The 21516-nt window shown below is 40.0% G+C and overlaps 1 protein-coding gene across 2 annotated transcripts in view; it reads right to left on the reverse strand.

The window, feature by feature from the left end:
• Window positions 1-21132, reverse strand: part of PARK7 (Parkinsonism associated deglycase) — a 30639-nt gene extending 9507 nt beyond the window's left edge. Inside the window, exons 1-5 of one of the 2 annotated variants that reach the window (XM_069078863.1) lie at window positions 20977-21132; window positions 13284-13490; window positions 12155-12256; window positions 10552-10611; window positions 10240-10274 (exon numbers count right to left, since the gene is read on the reverse strand). In XM_069078863.1, coding sequence (XP_068934964.1) covers window positions 10240-10274; window positions 10552-10611; window positions 12155-12256; window positions 13284-13373 — 287 coding nt within the window. In that variant the 5' untranslated portion in view covers window positions 13374-13490; window positions 20977-21132. Of the gene's footprint in view, window positions 1-10204; window positions 10275-10551; window positions 10612-12154; window positions 12257-13283; window positions 13491-20976 lie in introns of both variants that reach the window. The other variant, XM_069078862.1, reaches the window with a different exon arrangement.
• Between the last annotated feature and the right edge of the window lie 384 nt (window positions 21133-21516).

Raw genomic sequence — 21516 nt, forward strand, 5'->3', positions numbered from 1 at the left:
TTACATCAAAGATATCTCTGAGATACACCTAAAGCAGCCATTTCCATGAAGATTTTAAAGCAATGAGAAGGTAGGTTATACAGGTTAGTGGTTGCAAATGCTGAAACTCAACAGCAAATTGTTACTTTTGTGCCATTATTTGTGGCAAAGGAAAAAGAAGTTCTACAACAATCTTAAATAAAAGAAAAATCTGGCCAATATATTAATTCAGTGACTTCACTGTAAAAGTGGACACAGTCAAGAATTATGAAAAATATGCAAGAAAAAAAATGGTGCAGGACTGAAGGTTTACAGATCACTAAGAAGTCTCATGCCTGAATAGCATAGCAAATGCTGAACAACATCACACACAAAGATTACAGTATCTTGACAGGAAACCAATGATTACTGATGGGGATGTCATTTCAGAACCAGCTGTCTGGGGTGCAGTTAAATCACACAGACCAGTGAGAACAAAGGTCAGAATCAATACCAAATTAGAAGAAAGAATAAAGATGAGACAACACTGCATACAATTACAGCAGATTCAACCTGATCTATTTAAACAAGCTATTGACTGAAAAAAATTGTGAAGAGGAGTAATGGCACTAACTCTGATAACCATTTCCTCTAGAAGTTTATGTGAATAAGGAAAGATCTGTGATTTTATAGGCCTGATTCACCCTCTCCTTTCTATTCCCTTCTTGAAGAATGTATTTGAATATAGAGGTGTGAAGCTTCTGAGCAGTTTACAAGCCTTGGGCCTCTTTCATTTCTTAATCATGAACCATATTTTCCAACAAGTTTTCCACTATCCTCTGCTAATCCTTTCACAGGAAACTAAAGCAGTGTTTAAGGGACTTGCTCAAGTTCACACAGGTAAAAGTAGGCTCTGACTTCAAACCATCAGGTGCCAAACGCAGCTCTCTCTCTCAAATATTCCCTAGTTGGTCACTGTACATTACATATATTTGTGGTACATTTTTAGAGATCTCAGGGACTATAGCTTTTATGGATGCCAATCTCCTTGAATTCTGTGAATTTCTGCGAATCTGGGGTACCTAGCTTAGTGAAGAAAGGCAGGCAGTCTTTTCTCTTCTTCCTTTCTTAGTCTGTCATTCTTCTGATTAGATTTTCAAGACTCCAACAAACATATTTTCATCAGCCTCTTTTAGGGGCATTCCATCTCTGGCCAAGAGCAGGCCATTCCTATATTTTAAGCCATGATCCACAAATGTTGATCCCATTTTCAGACATCATCTTTGTAACCAGCTGTTCATTTCCCAAATCTGCCTCTCTTCTGAATCCCCTTGCCCACAATTGGTAGCAGCTATAAAAATACCATCTGTCCCTTCACAGCTTTCTTACCTAAGAACCTCTCATAATTTCTCTTTATACGAAGGTCTTGATGTGTGTATTCCCCTAAATCCTGCTTCAAAGATCTGCCCACCTGCAGGTGGCCTTCTCTTCTACCTCCTCTCTTACCATTCAACATATCACTAAGGCTACTCTTTGCTCTCACCACACCATGGGCTCACTTCCTTTACAGACACGCAAGTCACTGTTGCTAATAAATTGCAGCTCACTCACACCTACCACATGTCTCCCTACTGTCCTTTAGGTCAATTGCAATTGAGTTTTTTCAGAGTGCAGAGTGATGTTCCACTAGTCATCAAATTACTGAGAGAATTCTGGCATTTGAAAGGTGAGCTTTGTTTCAGAGATGAGCAAATTAGCAATTTCCCAGATCCAAGCTGGCATATTGCTTCCGATTCTGGGCCCAGCTCACTGTCCATCTGCAATATCTCTCTGAGATCAATATTAATTCAAGGATACCTGTCTGGCTGCATTATCATAGTTTGGAGAGAGGGCACTTTTCAACCACTTGGCCTTCCTTTGCAGGTTTTAAAGTTAGACCCTTGAGAAGTTCTGTAGTGCCTGGGACTTGATTCAGCCTGCACCAGAACATCTGCACATTTACCTGAAGAAGATCTTGACGTTTGTATGAATCCCATCTTGGGCTGGTCTCTACACACAGTATTTCTGATGACCGTGTTTGTATATTAGTAAGTTTAAAACAGGAACCATGCTCCCAATACTGCTACCACTAAAGCTGATAAAAACTAAAGAGCTTGTATAGAAAAGGTGAATGTGAGGTCAAGATGATGGAGTAGAAACAGGACCTCTGCATGGCTCCAGCTTCCACCTTCCCCAATCCATGTAAAAGGGGACTCTGAACAAACTTTGGAGCTGCAGAACCCACAAAATGACACAGAGAAGCTAACCTCCCGCTGAGGACAGTCCGGCAGGCCAGCAGCAAGTGGCCAGTGCAGCGCTTTGGGAGCTGAGCCCAGCTCCACGCAGAGGTTTTAGTCCCAGGGTGGGCCTGACCAGCTGCCGGCTAGAGGGACTCCAGATCACCAGCAGCTGTGGCCGTTTCCAGATTTATCAACACATAGATGTGAAGGACAAAGTGAGAGGTCAGTGCAGTGTGGACTTTGGGACCAGTAGTTGGGAGAGAGATGCCTTGGTGTAGCTGGCACCACATTGCAGCTTCAGCTCCTGGCGTGCAGAGTGTAGGGGGACCAAGCAACCAGTCTGAGGGGTAATCGCTCTTGCTTTAACCTGCTTAGATCTGGACTGCAGTCTGGGGTAGAGGTTGTGGGGTATGTGACCAGCTTGCCAAAGAGTGTGGAGGCTTCAGAGAAGGCACCCAACTAATACCTCTGGCAGCTGAAAAAACCCCAGCGTTTGGGATGGTGTTTTGTAACCACCTGTCAGGTGGCAGAGTCCTACTGTGGCAAAAAGCCCAGGGGTCAAGTGACTGAGGGGCGACATGACCAGCAAAGGAAGCAAAGCAAACAGAAGAATCCAACATTAGATTCCTATTTTGGGGACAAAAAGGATCAAAGCATGGAACAGGAGGGAGACAGTGAAGTCAGAACTCCTGCACCAAAAGCTTCAAAGGAAAATATGAGCTGGTTACAGGCCATAGAAGACCTTAAGAAGCAGATAAGACAAGTGGAGGAAAAATTGGGAAGAGAAATGAGAACGATGCAAGAAAAGTATGAAATGAGGGTCGGTTAACAGCCTGACTGAAGAAAATAACACCTTATAAAACAGACTAACTCAAATGGCAAAAAAGGCTCAAAAAGGCAATGAGGAGAGGAATGCTTTAAAAAGCCGAATTTGCCAGATGGAAAAAGAATCTCAAAAGTTCAATGAGGAGAATCATTCCCTCAGATTTAGCATAGAGCAAAGGGAAGCTAGTAACTTTATGAGAAATCAAGATGCTGTTAAACAGATCCAAACAAATGAAAGAATAGAAGGCAATGTGAAATATCTCATGGGAAAAACCACTGGAAAATAGATCCAGGAGAGATAATTTAAAAAATTATTGGACTACCTGAAAGCCACAATCAAAGAAAGAACCTAGAAATCATCCTCCAAGAAATTCTCAAGGAAAATTGCCCTGATGTTTTAGATCCAGAAGGCAAAATAGAGGTTGAAAGAATCCACCGATCACCTCCTGAAAAAGATCCCCAAAAGAAAACTCCTAGGAATATTATAGCCAGGTTCCGGAATTCCCAGATCAAGGAGAGAATATTACAAGCAGCCAGGAAGAAACAATTTGAATATTGTGGAAACACAATCAGGATAACACAGGATCTGGCAGCTTCTACACTGAGGGATTGAAGGATCATATGATATTTCAGAGAGCAAAGGAGCTGGGATTAAACCCAAGAATCATCTACCCAGCAAAACTGAGTATCATGTTTCAGGGGAAAATATGGTCATTCAGTGGAACAGAGGACTTTCAAGCATTCTTGATGAAAAAACCAAAGTTGAATAGAAAATCTGACATTCAGATACAAGAAGTAAGAGAAGCTTGAGAAGGTAAACAGGGAAAAGAAATCATAAGCCACTTATCAAAGTTGAACTATTAACATTCCTATATGGAAAAATGATAATTGTAACTGATGAAACTTTTCTCAGTACGAAAATAGTTGAAGGAAATAGAAATACACACACACACATATGTCTATATTGGAGGGTATACGGGCATATGAATACATAAGTGAATGTGTGTATATATGTTTACAGGTATACATAGATAGAAGGCACAGGACCAATTTAACAGGAAGGGATGATACTTAAAAGGTGAAATTAAGAGGTGAGAGAGGAATATAATGAGAGGAGATGGGGAGAGACAGAATGGGGTAAACTATCTCATACAGAAGAGGCAAGGGAAAATGGTTACAAAGGAGGGGAAGAATAGGAAGGCAAAAGGGAATGGGTCAACCTTATTCTCACTGAATTTGGCTCAGGGAGGGAATGAAATACACACTAAACAGGGTATCTCACCCTACAGGAGAGTAGGGGGGAAGGGGATGAGAGGGGGGATGATGGAAGGGAGGGCAGGCTGGGGGGGAGGGAAGTTTTAAGCACCCACTTTTGAAAAGGGACGGGATAAAAGTAGAGAACAGAACAAGTAGGGAGGTGGGATAGGAGGGAGGGAAATATGATCAGTATTTTACAATATATCTACCATGTTAATGTTTTGCATTAGCTACACATGTACAACCTATACTGAACTGCTTATTTTCCCATCAAGGGTGGGTGACAAGGGAGGAAGGGAATGAATCTGGAATTCAAAGTTTTAAAATCAAATGTTTAAAATTATATATACTATTATTAATACTATTTTACATGTAATTGGGAAATAAGATATACAGGCACTGGGGCATAGAGATCTACCATGCCCTACTGGAAAAGTTGAAGGGGGTATCGGAGAAGATATGGGAGAGAGCAAAAGAGAGGAGGGGATATCCTGTGGGATTGATATTTTGGGGTGGTGGGTAGGGGAAAAACGAGAAAATTTGTAACCAAAAATCTGGCGGAAATTAATGATGTAAATCAGAAGTTAATAAAACATTTGAAAAATGAAAAAAAAATGTGAATGTTAATTTTTTTTAAAGTCCTCTGAAGCCAAGTCCCATTAGGTGAAGGGACTAAAAATAATGCTTAGCATTTACAGAATACTTAAAGGTTCACAAAGCACTATACATGACAATCTCAACTGACCGTCACAGCAACTCCAGGACACTCCAACTATTATCAACTTCATTTTCAAGGTGATGCCACTCAGGCACAAAGCCTGGTCCATGGTCACAGCTATGAAGTGTCAGGATACAAAACCAAATCTCTTACAGCTCCAAGCCCAGCTCTTGTCATCTTCATAAATCACTAGCATTTATAAAGCACTTAAAGGTTTGCAAAGCACTGCAAACATTATCTCATTTTATCTTCACAACAACCATGGGAGGCAAGTTTATTTTTCCCATCTTACAAATAGAGAAACTGAGGGAGACAGAGGTTAAGTGACATACCCAGGGTCACACTACACCATGTCACAGGAAGATTGGTGGGAAGAACCAGAGATACTGAACCCTGAAAAGAGAAGACTTTGGGGGTAGAAGACACAATGGTCATCACAGAACCCTTTAAGAGCTGTCATATGACAGGCTAATATTTGTTTTCCATGGTCCCAGAAAGCTGAGCTAAAACCCATGGATAGAAATTAGGGTGGCTGATTTCAGGCCAAAATAAGCAAAGCTTCCTTGATATAATTGTCCCAAAATGTAGTAGAATAACCCTGAAGACAGTGAGCCCCCCATCACTGGAGGAGTTCAAACAAAGGTTGGATAAATATTTGTGTCAGAGATACTATTTGAGTGTTTTAGGTTTCATTTATGGGATGGTCTTTTGAGCCTCTAAAGTGCTTCCCATTCTGGGACTCAGTTAGCATTTTTTAAAAAGGACATTTAGAACTCAATATTTTTGTCATTCACAGAAGCACAAAGAATTGGTTTTGGTATTTTCTCTTTAAGGTACTTTATGGAAGGGTAGAATAGTATAATACTATTTTTCTCTAGCTACTCACAAATAACATCTTTGACATTTTCTTATGTCTGTTTAAGGTCTGGGATCCCAAATAAATACAATGACATGGTTTTTCCTTCTCAAGCAATGGATCTAAGTTCCTAAGATACATCCTTGCTCTCATTCCGTTCACATTCAGTTTAAATAAGAAGAGCCATCCATAAGGAGGAGATATTGTAGCAAAGAGAGCACAGGGCTTGGACCTGGGTTCAAAATCCCAGTTTAAACTATTATTAACCTCTGTGATTTTATGGGCCAGTTACCCAATGTCTCAGAGCTTTGGGATTCTCATCTTTAAAATAAGGAAAAGGTTGTGGAAAAGAAAGTGCTTTCCCAACATTAAAATGCTAGAAATGTGAATTACTGTGATGAATTAATCTTTCATATCTCAATCTAATTCCTGGGAAAAGAGTAGTTACATAATAACCCGACAAGTTACTTGAAAGCCAGCTGATTCTCAGATTTAGAAGACCAAACAAATGCCCAAGTAGCTACATTCTCTGCAAGAATAGGCCCTGATTTACAATTATTACACATACAAAGCTCTTTAAAGATTAAAAGAAATCTATTCATCTGTCAACTGCCTCTCATTTTAAAAAATGAGGGTATTTGGACTAGATAATTTCTAAAGTTCCTTCTTATTCTAATCAGCTATGACCCTATGACTAGGACAGAAAAAAATGTTTTATTTTTTGATTTGGTAGTAAATTTATTCCAAGTTCTTCCTACTAAATTCACTGGAATACTTAAATTTTTTTTCTTTCTATTTAGCCAACATGCAAATATCTCAAAAAAGAAATCAGTGTTCTGCAAATATGCAAGTTCATAACTTAAATCCAAAGTGCCTGAAAAAAATATTTTACCTTCATTTTGTATCTTACCCAGCCAACATCTAGCAGTGTCCTGCAAATGGCAGGCACTTAGTGAATGCTTGCTGAACTGAATGACTGAAGTGAAAGAAAAGTGATCAATGTTATCTTTGAATTTGGGCTTTCTGCAAACATAACTGGAGTCACACAGCACACTAGAAGTACTGAATGAAAAGCAGATCTGAACAAAAAGGGCCGTAACACGAAGTTCCATAGCACCACCTTGTGGCGATTGTCATAAAGCTGTTAGACAAGCCAAGTATCATTCTGACCACCCCCCAGACACAGCCTGCAGTCTGCACTCTCTTTCTCTGGACCCCTCAGTTTTAATTCTCATTACTGACGGTCAGTGGTCCAGTTTGCCTCCGGCTACTCCTCTCTCTGTATTTGCTTTATTCTCCCTGATGGGCGGGCACTAAGAGGTCGAGGATGCCCTCTTTCCAATCTCTACTGCTGGCTCACCTTCACACTCTCTGGACTCCTATTCATGTCTGCCTTTTGACAAGTTCCATTTTACTTAGTACTTTTACTGCAAGTGAGCTTTCATACCTATGGCCCACCTTAATATCTAAATGAAAATCTCCTTAAGAAGACAACAATCCAACAAACTTCACAGCCCTCACACATGTCAGAAACCTTCTCAATACAGGGCATTTAATAAAATGTGTGAATATCAGTGAGACATTTGCAAACATACAATAAAGTTAAAATCGATGCTTTTGTGTGATATAAAATCACTAGTCAGTATTAGTAATACCATGTGACTGGACCAAATACAATATAGATAAAAAAATTTAAATTTAAAAAAGAAATTTAAAAAGAAGGAATCACAGCTGATATTCAGGCAACATAAGTGGATCATTAAAGTGACAGCGAACAATGGATGCAGACACTGCTGAACGCCTTACAAATAAAATGTTTAAGGACGCAAGATTCAGAGAACAGTGTGAGTATTCTTCAATTCCTCTCTACACTAACCATCTCTTTGAGTGTTTCCTGATTCTCAGAAGGTAAAAGCACACTGTACTGTCTGACCAGTTAATGTCTTTATGCAGAGGAACTTTTTTTTGGAGGGGGGAGGGAAGGGCAATTGGGGTTAAGTGACTTGCCCAAGGTCACATGGATAGTACGTGTTAAGTGTCTGAGGCCAGATTTGAACTCAGGTCCTCCTGACTCCAGGGTCAGTGCTCTATTTGCTGCACCACCTAGCCACCCTGCAGAGGAACTTTTTTTTTTTTGTTTTAGCAGCTTATTTTTCAGAACTGGTTAAATGACTGTGCCCAAAAAACAGTCATTAATGGAATGATGTTAGTAAGGAAGTGATCAGTGGAAGGCCCCAGGGATCAAAATCTGCCTTTATTCTTGTGTTAACATTTTAATCAGTGACTAGAATAAAGGCATACAGGCATGCTTAGACAAATTATACAAAGCTGTTGGCTGACAGATTTGAGATCAAAAAAGAAGACAATAGGTTAGAATGCCGGGCCAAACCTAGTAAGATGAAATTTAGTAAGAAATTAATATAGTTTAAACTTAGGGTCAAATACTCAATTTCACATGTCTAGACAGTTTATCCAAAAGGCCAGGGAGTTCTAGGTGAATACAAGTTCAACATGCATCGATGGTACAACAAAGCAGCCAGAAAGCTAAGACAATCTCGGCTGCCTTAAAGGAGATGCAGTTTCCAAAGTGAAGGAAATGAGTCCTGCACCCTCTGCTCAGCTCACACCACATCTGGAGCAGGGTGCTCAGTTCTGGGTCCACATTTTAGGAAGGACAATTCATGTGTAGGACAATGTCAAAGGGAGGTCAAGCAAGTGGTGAAGGGCTTCAGTCTAGACCATCAAGTGGAAACCACTTCTTTGCCAAGATACTCACTACCCAGCCTTTGACTGGAGATTCTACAATTCTGCCCATTCTAATCCAAATACCTTCTAGGTGAATGTGTTCTAGTTCTAGTCTTGGTCCCAAAGCCTCTCTCCTGTTCTCCAGTCTTGCAAAGATCACTGACAGTTAACAAGAATACCAGTCATCTCTTTTGGCAGTCCAAGATCTGCTGATCTGAGCTCATCAGGGGCAGCCAGAGGCTTCCCTACCACCTATCTCCTTGCTTGCTTAATGCAGGTTTTGACTCCCCACTATTCATATTTATTTTGTTCTCTGCAGTCAGTCCATCTCAAATGATTACAAAACAGGCAACAGGGAAGATGAACTAGAGATCTGAATGTACCTCGCTGGTATCACTGAGCCTTGGACTTCATCCTCTCTGAATTACTGGTGTCTCTATGACTGTTACTCTTCCTGTGTTGAAGCTGTTATTCTTTGGAATCCAGTTTTGCAGATATTCTTAGGCATTTCTCCCCAATCAAACAGAAAAGTTAAAACACTCAAAGAAAAGACCTCATGGTTATCTGTAGCATCTTCTCCCTAAAATGCACACTGCTGCCAGATGAGGGGCCATAGTTTCTCTGCTTCCATTACTGTGGGTGGTAATGACAGCTAACCCTCATCTGACACTTGTAAAATGTTTGGGAATTCTTTCTTTCATTTAGCCTTCACAACTCCGTGAGGCTGGAACTACAGTTATTGTCCCCATGTTACAGAGAAGAAAACTGAGGCTCTGAAAGGTGAAGCCACTTGTCTAGGATCATAAATGTCAAAGGCAGAACTGGAAGCCAACTCTCAAAGTCTGGTTTATGGAATGAAGTCAGGTACTGACAATGAAATGTTTTCAATATTATTTTCACTTGCATATATACAGAAAACAGTAGCTCCAAGGAATCAGAAAAACTCCAATGAGAAGTCACTAAAATTAGAAAGATTACAATGTAGACTCATGAGAAACTAAAGGTCACATAAGGAGAGCTAACGACTTGACTTTTGGCAGATTCATGCGTGTGACAAACTGAATTTCTGGCAGAGAGAACACTTGCTGGGGTGGGCACTTTCATTAATACCACAGTGACACAACTTCTTCCTGTGTTCAACCAAATATATGAATTATTCAGTTTCAAAGAACCTATGCCAAGGATGCGGAAAAAAGATGACAAAGGGAGCTGGAAAAGAATTCTCTAGAATCAGGAAACAGCTATGCTCACTTAGGAAACAGTAAAAAACTCCAACTCTATCCCTGAACCAACATTTAATAATCAACTACTAAATGCTGCTCTATGATAAGCACTGGGCAGACAAAAGTAAAACAGTCCCTACCCTCAATGAGCTGACATCTAACAGAGAAAAAAACATTTACATACATAATGTATACAAAATGAACATAGAAGGTACTTTATCTAATGAGTTATTTTATGATTTGTAAAAGGGGACCCTTAAAAACAAACTTGTCAAACTGAAAGACTATTTCCAGAACATTTAGAGAACCGACATTTTTAAAGCATGATAAAAATATGCCAAACCTGCACAAATGGCAGCTATGAGGCCTTTTCTTTTCTCTTGTTCTTTCAGCAATGTTTTCACATCTGCACTCTAAAAAAGAAAAGTAACACATAAAGCAGTCATTAATTCACAAATCATTCCTCTCTATAAAGAACACAAGTAGAACTTAAAACAACTAGGATTTAGAACCACTGTCCAAAAATAAGAAATTAATTATTCTTAAATGTTCTTTGACTTTAAGACATAAGCAGACTTAGAACTCCATATTATTAGGGAGTTTCACACTTTACATATCACTTTTCCTCCAAGACTGTAATGACACCAACATGAACTATAAACATTCCTGAGTATTTTCTTTAGACTTTACCTCACTCAAGTTCTGTGCACCCAGATTACCTCCTGGTAAGACTATCACATCATATGGTCCCTAAAAGATTCCAAAACAAAAACAAGAAAGTGCATTAAAGAGAAACATTTTAATGACATTTTCATATTCTGAAAGTGAGACCTAAAACAAACTATAAAGGATATTTGGAAAAAAATAGAATTTGAGAGAAAAGTAATCAAAAGTATTAATGTCCTAAATGCTTTCAAGAGCTGCAGTTTTCAAAAAATAATAACGTTAGCTAACACTGATAAAGTGCGTTAAGGCTCACTCAGTGTCTTACACGTTACCTAATTTGCTCCTCATAACCACCTTAGGAAGTAAATGATATTATTAGCTCCATCTTACCTATGAGGAAACTGAGGCAGACAAAGTTTTAAAGGGACTCGCTCAGGGTTACACAGCTACAAAGTGTAAGAAGCAGGATTCAAATTCAGGAGGGCTTCCTAGCTCCAAGTCCAATACTCTCTCTACTGTATTCCACTTATCAAGTTGCTAAAACTACAAGCTAGAAATCTGGCCTAATAGCACTTTTGAGTGTTTCTTTTTAATCCTCTAAGAAAGTGGACCGTCAAACTCAATTTAGCCAAGTCTTGAGTACACAGTGAATACTGTGATGTAATATATTGAGATGTAACCAACATTATTTTGATGACCCTAATTTCTCTGTATTAAAAAAAAATCTAACAAAGAAAAACACATGATACCACAGCAGAAAAACCCCAAAAAACAGAAATCATAATTGACTTTTCCTTCTTGCTTTAAGCATTTCATTTTTAAATGTATCAACAAGTTTCATATTTGATTATCGGTACACAAATTCCCTATAACCCATCATTAACATGTATTTAAAAGAAAAAAGATCTTCTTTCTCAACATTTAAAAAATTCACTGACTAAATAATATTCTCAACAAGAGTCACAGCCCCTAACTTAAAGTACCCCAAATTGCCTGTGTGCACATTGATCCCCCCTCAGATTTCCTTTATCAGTTGCTGTGGCTAAAAAAAGTAATCCTCCAGGGTCAAACTTCTGGATAATTAGTTTCTCCAAATTAATTTTGCCAATGATATCACTAGCCAGGTCAATGTAAAAAAATCTGGAAATATTTCTCATTTCAATTCTCACATCAAGTTAAAGAAAATGGTAGATAGGATGAATTTATGTTGATAAATTTAATTTTCCTCCAATCAGAGGCTTATCAAATGTTCTACCTAAAGTAAACATGTAATTATTTCTGCTCCTTTGAAAACAGAATACAGGATTATGAAAATAAGAAAGGTTCAGGAGATCAAGCGCTAATCCTTGTCACTCTGGCCCCTGTTTTGTTTTGGTAGCAAACAAGAAAGAAGCAGAATAGTAGGCAAGATAACAAGATTACAGATAGAGAAAACACAAAAATGAGCAAGCTATGTGCCGATTACACACTGTAATAAACAAGATAACACCTGATAATTTTTTATAACATAATAGAAAACTTCCTCTGAACAATGAACAAGCCATGATTAAACTTCTCTAATCAACTACTGCAGAATGAACACAATGAAAGATGTTTTAAGGGCTATTTCTGGTGAAAAAGGACAAACCTCCTTCTTTGCATCCTCTAGACTGGCATCAGGGCAAATGAGTACATCTCTACTACATTGTACTGGATTCTTTCCAGAAAGACCTGCCACAACGACTTTCATCTGAAACACAAAAACAATTCCCAAATCTCTATTTAAGAAGATCGACGGTTTGCTGGGCAACAAATTCAATTTTAATCAATAATGTGATGTGGCAGTCTAGAAAGCTAAGATCTTAGGCTACGTTAAGAGAGGCTCGTGTCCAGGACTTGGGAGGTGACTGGGCGGGTTCTACCCTGCCTTGTTTTGGCCATATCTTTAACACTGTTTTCAGTTCTAGCTGCCATGTTTTAGAAAGGGGAAGGGTAGACAGGACAGTGAAGGCCTAGAGATTGTACCACACGAGGATCAGGTGAAAGAATGGGGGAGGTTTAGTCTCAAGATGAAGAGGAGTATGGAATGATAACTGTCTGCATTTGAAGGAAGGATCAGACTTGTGCTTGGCTTTATAGTACACAACAAGACATTAATAGAAGTTTTAAAAAAGGAAAACTTAGTTTTGTCCTAAGATAGCTTCCTGACAAAACTAAAAGTGGGATTGGCTACTAGCAGAGATAGTGGGGTCCTTCTCCCTGGAGAACCTCTGGTTAGGCAAGACAGGATTCTTGGTCATGGGAGTCTCGAGTTGACCTCAATGGCTTCTGATAATTGGAAGGGATATTTAAGAGATCCCCTTATTTTACTATGTTTAAATATGTTGCCAATAGAGAAAGCAAAAAGTTGTAGTGATTGTTTATTTTACTATATTGCTGTTTTGATCACTACATACTCTGATTACTCTGTGACCTCATCAATGGGGGCAGTGCTCCCTCTGGTGGTACACAGAGAAACCTAGACACGCATTCTTATCTGGGCAAATCTCCATATTTTCCTTCACAGAGGAAGTCCACTTAACATCCTGTCCCCCACCCCCAGCAAGTATACCATGCAGAATAATAAAAATGCATTGGCTTTACATTTAACATTAAAGATTTACTCTAGCTGTAGAGATTTAATTTTTAATTAAAATTTCATAAAGCTTTGAATCTTTTCGGTCAAAAGACATAAAAAAATCCACATATAAATTGATTGACATGGTCAGCATACTTACTCCAGCCCTCCTCATTAGATCAACAGGGATAACTGTTTCCATCTCTTCTGCTCCTTTAGCCAGGATGACTAATGCTTTCTTTGAAGCCATTTTTTTAAATCTTTATTTTTTAATAAACACAATTACTCCACTGAATCTTTTACTGCAACCAAGGAATGGGCAAAACTGAAATTTGAGAAGCTTCTCAGACAGTAGAACAAATGCCTCCTAGAGAAAATACAGAGTTTAGGCACTCACACACTAGTAAACGCTATTATCCATTAACATTTTCGAAAGCACATTCTTTTACACAGTATTGTATCAACTAATTGATCTATTATGTATCTCTAAAGAGAGTCAAGTTTAGTGAATATATTCTCATGAATAATTGACAGGAGAAAGATTAAAAAAGTTCAACTGAGTTTTAAATACAATTTAAAAAATCCAACGTCTGGACATTTTGTTGCAAGTGAAACTACTATTACTAAGACATGCCCTTTTCAACACAAAACCCAGTGAGAAAAGGATGGTTTTCTCTTTTAGCAAGAAAGAAATTTCTACTCCACAGTATGACATGACTAAGCTTTATTACGTGGACAAAAAATATACAGGACTTCTCTCTGGAGATTTTAGAGGGGAATTTTTAGAATTAATCTTTGAATCTATTTTTATATCAACAGTAGTATTTTAATACATGTTTTTAAATTTTAAATTTTTATTTGTTTTTAGTTTTCAAAATTCGTTTCCACAAGATTTTGAGTAACAAGTTTTCTCCCTGTCTTTTCCCTACCCCTACCCCAAAATAGAGCTCACTGAATACATACCCCTTTCCCCAATCTATTCTCTCATATTCTCTCTCATTCCCCCTCTTACTTTCTAGTAGGGCAAGATGGATTTCTATACCCCAGTGCCTGTATATCTTATCTCCCAGTGCATGTAAAAAAAACCCAATTTTTTTTAACATTTGTTTTTAAAACTCTGATTTCCAGGTTCTTTCCCTTCTTCCCTCTGCACCCGCCCCCACTAGGAAGATAAGCAATTCAATACAGGTTGAACATAACACATCTATTTTTAGGAAAGACAGGGCATCATCCCTCATGCCAAGCTTTGAGGTAAACAACATAATTTTATTTTTTAAAATGTTTTTTGCTTATAAGTCACCTCGAACCCAGTTCTTATCACGATTCCTTTCATTCTAGCTCTGAAGAGTTTAGTTCACTTGTCAAAGTAACCATAATACCTTTTTTCCCTCTGAACCATGATTTTACTGGAAAGGCCTCTAACTCTTCTTCATTATATTGTCAGTATCCACAATAGCTTTTACACTGTAAGTGCTTCTAACAAAGTGTAAGCTGCTGTCAGCACGACAGCCAGGCTTGTTTGCTCACAGGACTACCAAAGACAAGGAATCCAGCCTCAAAGAGGAGAAAACCATACTTTTAATCCAATTATCCCAAGGCCAGCGATATTACAAAGTTAATAGCATTCACAATTTGGTTGCACTAATTTTTCTCCACTTTTTGTTTACAAAATGCCAGTCATGTTGTAGTCTGAAGAAGTAAGCAGTCTGTTAGAGATTCCTGAATTAGCACTCAAGACAGTGCTAAAAGTCAACCTGAGTCCAAAGTCAGTAATTTATGTAATGGCACAAAAGGGACCTTCTCCAATAATAACAGAACCCAAACTCTCACTAGTCAAAATAAGCCCACCACCTCTCCATTTCCCCCAATACTGTTCAGAAGCCCCTAGTGCCTGTCACTGAAAAGACCTTGAAATCTCTACACTACCCTTGCTCCCCGTCTGAGACAATAGATAAATCTGCAATCTTATCAACTAGTATTTTTTTTCACAAATTTATACTTGTCATACTCAACATTAGTGAATCCTTTAAATTTTATCCAGCTCTGTCTACCTAACAGTTAGAACAGGATATCTCAAGCAGCTAATCTGAAGTTACCTACCCAGGGCACAGGCAGAGATAGCTAACTTGGAAGGAATTAGGTTCACCAGAATCACTATATCGGCTACTTTTTATCTGCCTGCAGACTTACAAGAATCATTTTATATTGAACTTGTTCTTTTCACATATAAATATGCTTCTTAAAATTTTTTGAATGGTTTTAAATAGGGAGTTATATGATTTATGTCAGTAAAGCTTAGGGTCCCCTACTGTTAACAATGGAATACTCCAATGTCTCCCCAAAGAGTCTGCTGTTTTTAACCCACTTTGGTTCAAACAGAAATTGAAAGAGACTATCTCACACTATGCCTGTATTCACTCTTAAAATTTCAAGGACAAATTCAAATTCCTCCAGTCTTTTGACATACTATCTCTTCCAATCTACCAAGCTCATCATCTTGGCATCATCCTTTACTCTTCATTCTCCCTCACTCCACCTAGTCAATCAATCAACACATCTCATCCCTTTTGCTTTCTTTCTTTTTTTAATTTTTGGAGGGGGGGAAGGGCAAGGCAATTGGGGTTAAGTGACTTGCCCAAGGTCATACAGCTAGTGTCTGATATCACATTTGAACTCAGGCCCTCCTGACTCTAAGGTCAGCGAGTTATTAACTTCGCCACCTAGCTGCCCCATCCCTTCTATTTTCACAACATCTCTTGAATCCAAACCCTTGCTCTCCAATCCCAAAGCCACCACTCTATCTGAGGCTCTCATCACCTCTGGCCTAAAATATGGTAATAGGCCCCTAGTCAGTTTTTCTCCCCACTGCAATCTACCTTTCACATAGCTGCCCAAACCATAATTTTCCTCAAACAAGGATATAACCATGTTACTCCCCCTCTCAATAAATGACAGAGGCTACCTATTGCCTCTAAGATAAAATATAAACTCTTCTGGCTCCTAAAGATCTTCACCCTTCACAAATTAGCCTCAACCCACCTTTTCGGCCTTGTTATACATCCCCTTTCCCATACTCTATAATTGAACCAAAATGGTTATTCTTTTGGTTCTGACACCACAGAGTCCTCCCTCCTGTCTCCATGCTTGAAATACACTCCCTCATCTCATAGAATCTGTCTCATTAAGGCACATCTCAAGCATTATCTTCTACATGAAGCCCTTACTGATCCTCCCACTGATACTTTTCCTACCTTGCATTCATTCTGTATTATAGATGTACCTGTTGTCTCCCTTGACAGAACATAAGCTCATTGAGAACAGAGATTGCTTCATTTGCGTCTTTTTATTTCCAGTATCTGGCTCATAGTAGGAATTTAACTGACATTAAGTATATTAATTATTAAAGATATACAAGAGGAAAGTTCAACCCTAGCATAAATATTTTTTTCTAGAGTTACTATTAATCTTAAGAAATAGATCCTAGGATTCAGAGACTATCTAATCCAACCCCTCTCCCATTTTGCAGATGAGGAAGCTGAGTTGCCAAATGGGGCTGTTGCTTGCCCAATCAGCAAGCCACTTTCCTCTTCTGTGTCTCAGTTTACCCATCTGTAAAATCAAAGCTCTTCAGATTTTTCCATCAACCCTCAGAACACTCAGTTTGCTGCCATGCAATGTAGCACCTAATCACCTGCTGCTAGTATTATGCAAAGCATTTGGCACAACCTAAATGTTAGCTATCAGCTGCTGGGAATCCTGTTCTCTGTGGATGCAGATGTCTCGTCCATCAAAACACTCGCTGAAGGCAGAGCCCACGCCTGTCCGTCAGCAGCCTCGTAGCACCCAGCAGCTGGGTCCACAGTGAACACACAGCCTTCTCAAAAGTCTGTGTGCATCATACCTATCCAAAACTTAGTAGGAAAGTCCTCAGGCTTGTCTGGAACACAGATATTAAGGGATTCTCCATGTTCACACAATTAAGTGTCAGAAACAAAATCGGAACCCAGGATTTTTTCATTCATGTTCAAAATTCACTCCAGTTAACCAGACTGCCAAGCACTTAACCATCTGTTATGCAGTTAAAATACAATCTCGAACAGTATTTTACATGTTTATGTCAGTGTATCTCAAAGTTTCGGTACTGAAGCTACATTTTTACTTATCTTTTTTATCTCTAAGAAGATAGTGATCTCAAGTTCTTCTTAAAATAATGAGTCACTAGCACGAGAATGTCTTAATTTAGTGGTTTGAATAAAACTCCCATCAGATTTCCACTGGACAAGTAAAAATGATAGTAACAACTCATTCATCAAAAAGTATTGTTACAGAATTGCCACTAAAAATAAAAAGGATGTAGGTCAGTCCTGTTTCTCTAGGAAAGACTGAAGATAAACTATCCTATTATACTACCTTTCTTTGGTAACGTTTAAAAAATCATTTATTAAGAACCTACTGGATGTCCAAAACTACTAAGCACTGAAGTTGCAGATAGGTGGGTTCCAAAAAGTAGGACCAATACATGCCCTGAAAGGAGGTATACACATTTTAAGATAAGAGGATTCAGAACAGGGAGGAAAGGAAAAATGACAAAAAGTAACCAGCATGGTGAGAATGGGCAATGACCCTCCATAGGGAATTAATCAACCAATAAGCATTTATTAAGGATCTCTGGAGTGCTGGGCATTGGGAGCAAAAGTCAGTCCTTCCCCTCAAGGAGTTTAAATTCTACCTAGTGGTGACAACAATCATAGCTAACATTTATATAGTGCTTACTATGTGCCAGGCTTGATGCATATAGAGGCAGATGCAAAACATATAAGAGGGAATTTTGGGGGGAAGACACTAGCAATTGTGGGGATTAGTGAAGACTTCATGCCCAAGGTAGTGCTTGAACTGAGCCTTGAAAGAAAGCAGGGATTCTAATAAGGAAGGAATGCATTCCAGACACAGGGAACTGTGCAAAGTGCAAAGGCACAGATAGGACATGGAACACTGTGCATGAAGAACTGTAATATGGCTGGTTTGGCCAGACTATCAAGTACTGGAAGGGGAGTAACATATAAAAAACTGGAAAGGTAGGTAAGGGTGAGGTTGTGAAGGGCTTTAAATGCCAACAAGAACTCCTATGTGGCACCAGAGATAATGAAATGACATGGTCAGACCTGTACTTTAAGAACATCACCTAGGCAGCCTTGAGGAGGGACTGGATTGGGGAGAGCTATCCAGAGAGTACTGCAATAGTTTAGGTGAAAGTTGATGAGGACATGAGCTAAAGTGGGGACTGTGTGAGCTGAGAAGGCACTGGAGGCAAGAGATGCTGGGATGGGACAAGGGAATAGATGTGGCAACTGACCAGATATTTAGGGTGAGAGATGGTGAAAAAGGGAAGATGCCCCAGATGGAAGAGGGGTTTGATGAACCTAATATTTCATCACTGGCAACAACTACAAGTCCCCAAGTGTGATAACATCTCTGGCTAAAAGGGCTACTTTGGACATCTAGGAGAACAAAAACCAGGACAAAAGGAAGCTCACCCAAATTATTTTCTGATCCCATTATACACTGCAAAGAACAGTGGACTTGAGGGTCTGGGAATTTTGTGGTTCTTCTCACTCTGGCCCCCACTGTTTCTAAACTGATTTCATATTCCACTTCATTCAGTCTAAAAGGATGACGAAAATTTCTGTCATTCCTCAAGCTGAACGATCATTCTACCACTATACCTTCACACTGGCTGTCCCTTATCCCCTATTCTTGCAATGAACTGCTGTCTCATGGAATCTTAGCTTCCTTCAATGCCACCTTCCCTAAACTCTTTAGTTAGTGCTTCCTCTAGCCTCAAGCCATGCAGCATTAACTTAGTGGTGAAATATGGTAACTCCAATGAACTCCCTGAGGACAGGGACTGTTCTTTGTTTTTGTCCTTATATCACCTTTGCCTTGCATATAAAAGGGCACATATCTTGAACTAGATTCTTTAATAAAAAAGAAATTGGGACTCTTTCTTCAAGGGTTTTAGAATTCAATAAGGGTTAAAATGGTATTTCCTCTGGTGATAACACCAGATCAATCTCAGATAATCTATGCAAAGTGCTTTGCAAAACTTGTAGCACTATCAAAATATTAGCCATTATTAACATCCAGGAACAGATCTAGCAGTTATAAAGGTACAGGTTCCTCAAGAGTGATTTTAGATTACTGTATAGGAATCCTTCAAGTTATGAGGGTCCACCAAAGGACAGAGAATATGGAAAAGTACTTGAAGGGTATAGTTTCCTCTGACTTTGTGACAGTTATCACCATACTTTGCTTTGGCATGTTTATTGCACCCTAAGACCAAAGTCTGCAACCCAACCCAACAGCAGAGACTTTGCCCCAGGGACACAAAAAAATCATAGACATACAAGAAAAACAATCAGGGGCTGAGTGAATAAAGACACAATGCAGACTTCCTCAGAGCCACACTTAATACCACAGAGAAATCTTACTTGGTTCCCTTATTATCTCTTCTATCAAATAAAGTCAGCTTCAGTCACCTGACATGATTGCTTCAGGGAAGTCCAGCCCAGATAATTTTTCTATTTTTCTAAATTGCATAAATGTAACCTTCCGGATTGATTTCTCCCGTTCTCCTAGATCCTGGCTATGTTTCAGTCTGACAAGAAGACCTGCTTGAACTGAGCTCCCATTACTGTGCAAGTCCTGGATTCAAGTCCAGCCTTTGACCAATACTCACTCAACCTCAGTGTACCAGGCAACTCTGAGACTTAAAGTGACAGAGAAACTGCCAATGTGCACTGGTGGAGAACTTCCTCTATCAATGCCAACTTCCCATGGCACTGAAATCATAAGATCACTAGCCACCCTTACATATCCATACTTACCAATCCCACCCCAACCCTCTCCACGCCTTCCAAAATAAAAAAGGAAGCCATAGGAGGTAAAGGGTACAAGTTGAAGCAGCTAGGTGGTGCTAGACTTGGGAGTCAGGAAAATTTGAGCTCAAATTCTATCTGGCATTTACCAGCTGTGCCACCCTGGGCAATTCAATTAACTTCCCTTAGCCTCAATTAGAAATAACATGTAAAACGACTTACAAACTTTAAAAGTATAAATGTGTATGTGTACAGGTGTACATATACAGATATACACTTCTATGTACATTTGTTTACATCATGCTATATATGTATATATATTAATATAGTAACAATTTTATATCACTAAGTAATGTTACTAAGTAATACATATTACTAATTGTATATACACTTAGAGATACACATATGTACTAAGTAATACATTTCTATCTATACATAGATATATGTATACACACACGCTAGCTCCTACACATCAATTGCCAAGCATTCCTCAACTAGCACAGGTTAATCTGGTCTTGCTCTTTAGCCAGGGGCAAAGATAAACGGGATGCGGAGTCGGGGGCCTGGGCTCAAGTCCTTCCCTTGCTGCTTCTTGAGGCTTATTTCCTGCCCTGCTGGACAACGCTCGGGGCCCCTCTGGGGGTCGCGTGCTTCCCTAAACCAAAGGCTCGGAGAGCCGGGAGAACGGCCTCCAAGATGACGTCATCTCATGCAACCCTCCCCCGTTTTACAAATCACGAGACTGAGACCCAAGTGCCCATGGGGACGTGAGCCTGGGCCACTATGCCCTTTACTGCTCTGGCCGCCTGCGACTTGCCCATGGTCACGTGGGGCAGGCAAGGCCTAGCCCTCCCCGCCCGGTGCGGGGGATGAGGGGCGATGGACCGAGCGCTCTGACATTTGAAGCCGCGAAGTGGGCGGCGGCGGCCGGGAAACTGACAGGGCGAGCCGAGGGGCCGCGACCCAGGCGCCTCTCACCGCTTCTCAGGCGCCTAGAAGGCGGAAGGCCGGGACCAGCGCGGGGAACGACGATCCACACCCACCACCTCTCGGACGAGTGCTGGAGTGGGCGGAAGTGACGCACGCAGTGACGTCACCACAGCCCTCTCGTTCTAAGGGAAGCACGGCGCGACCGCAGAACCGCCCCCTATCCGCAGCCCATCTCGCGTTAGCGAGTAGAGGCGTCTGCCCCCTACGGGGTAGAGGGGGCGGGGTGAGAAAAGCTCAGCCGGGTTAGCTAGTGGGTGAAGGCAAAAGTAACCGCAAGGGTAACGGGGGCGTGGCTAAATTCGCGCATGCGCTTTCTGGGGGCGGGGTTGACCTTGGGCACCTGTGCGCCCCTTGGAATCCTGAGCTCCACCTTTAACTGGGAGAGGACGATAGTCTGGGGTGGGCGTGGCATGGCGCATCTGGACCATCCATTTTTACGTTACTGTTTGAATGTCTGTTTTAGAACGGCACCCTCACTGAGCTAAATAAAAACAAATTGATGCTGCCAGCTAAATATTATCAAAAGAC

This window comes from Petaurus breviceps, unplaced genomic scaffold (assembly GCF_028583685.1).
Source record: "Petaurus breviceps papuanus isolate PSGF00001 unplaced genomic scaffold, PetGlider_PUasm1.0 91041, whole genome shotgun sequence".
Classification (NCBI taxonomy): Eukaryota; Metazoa; Chordata; class Mammalia; order Diprotodontia; family Petauridae; genus Petaurus; species Petaurus breviceps.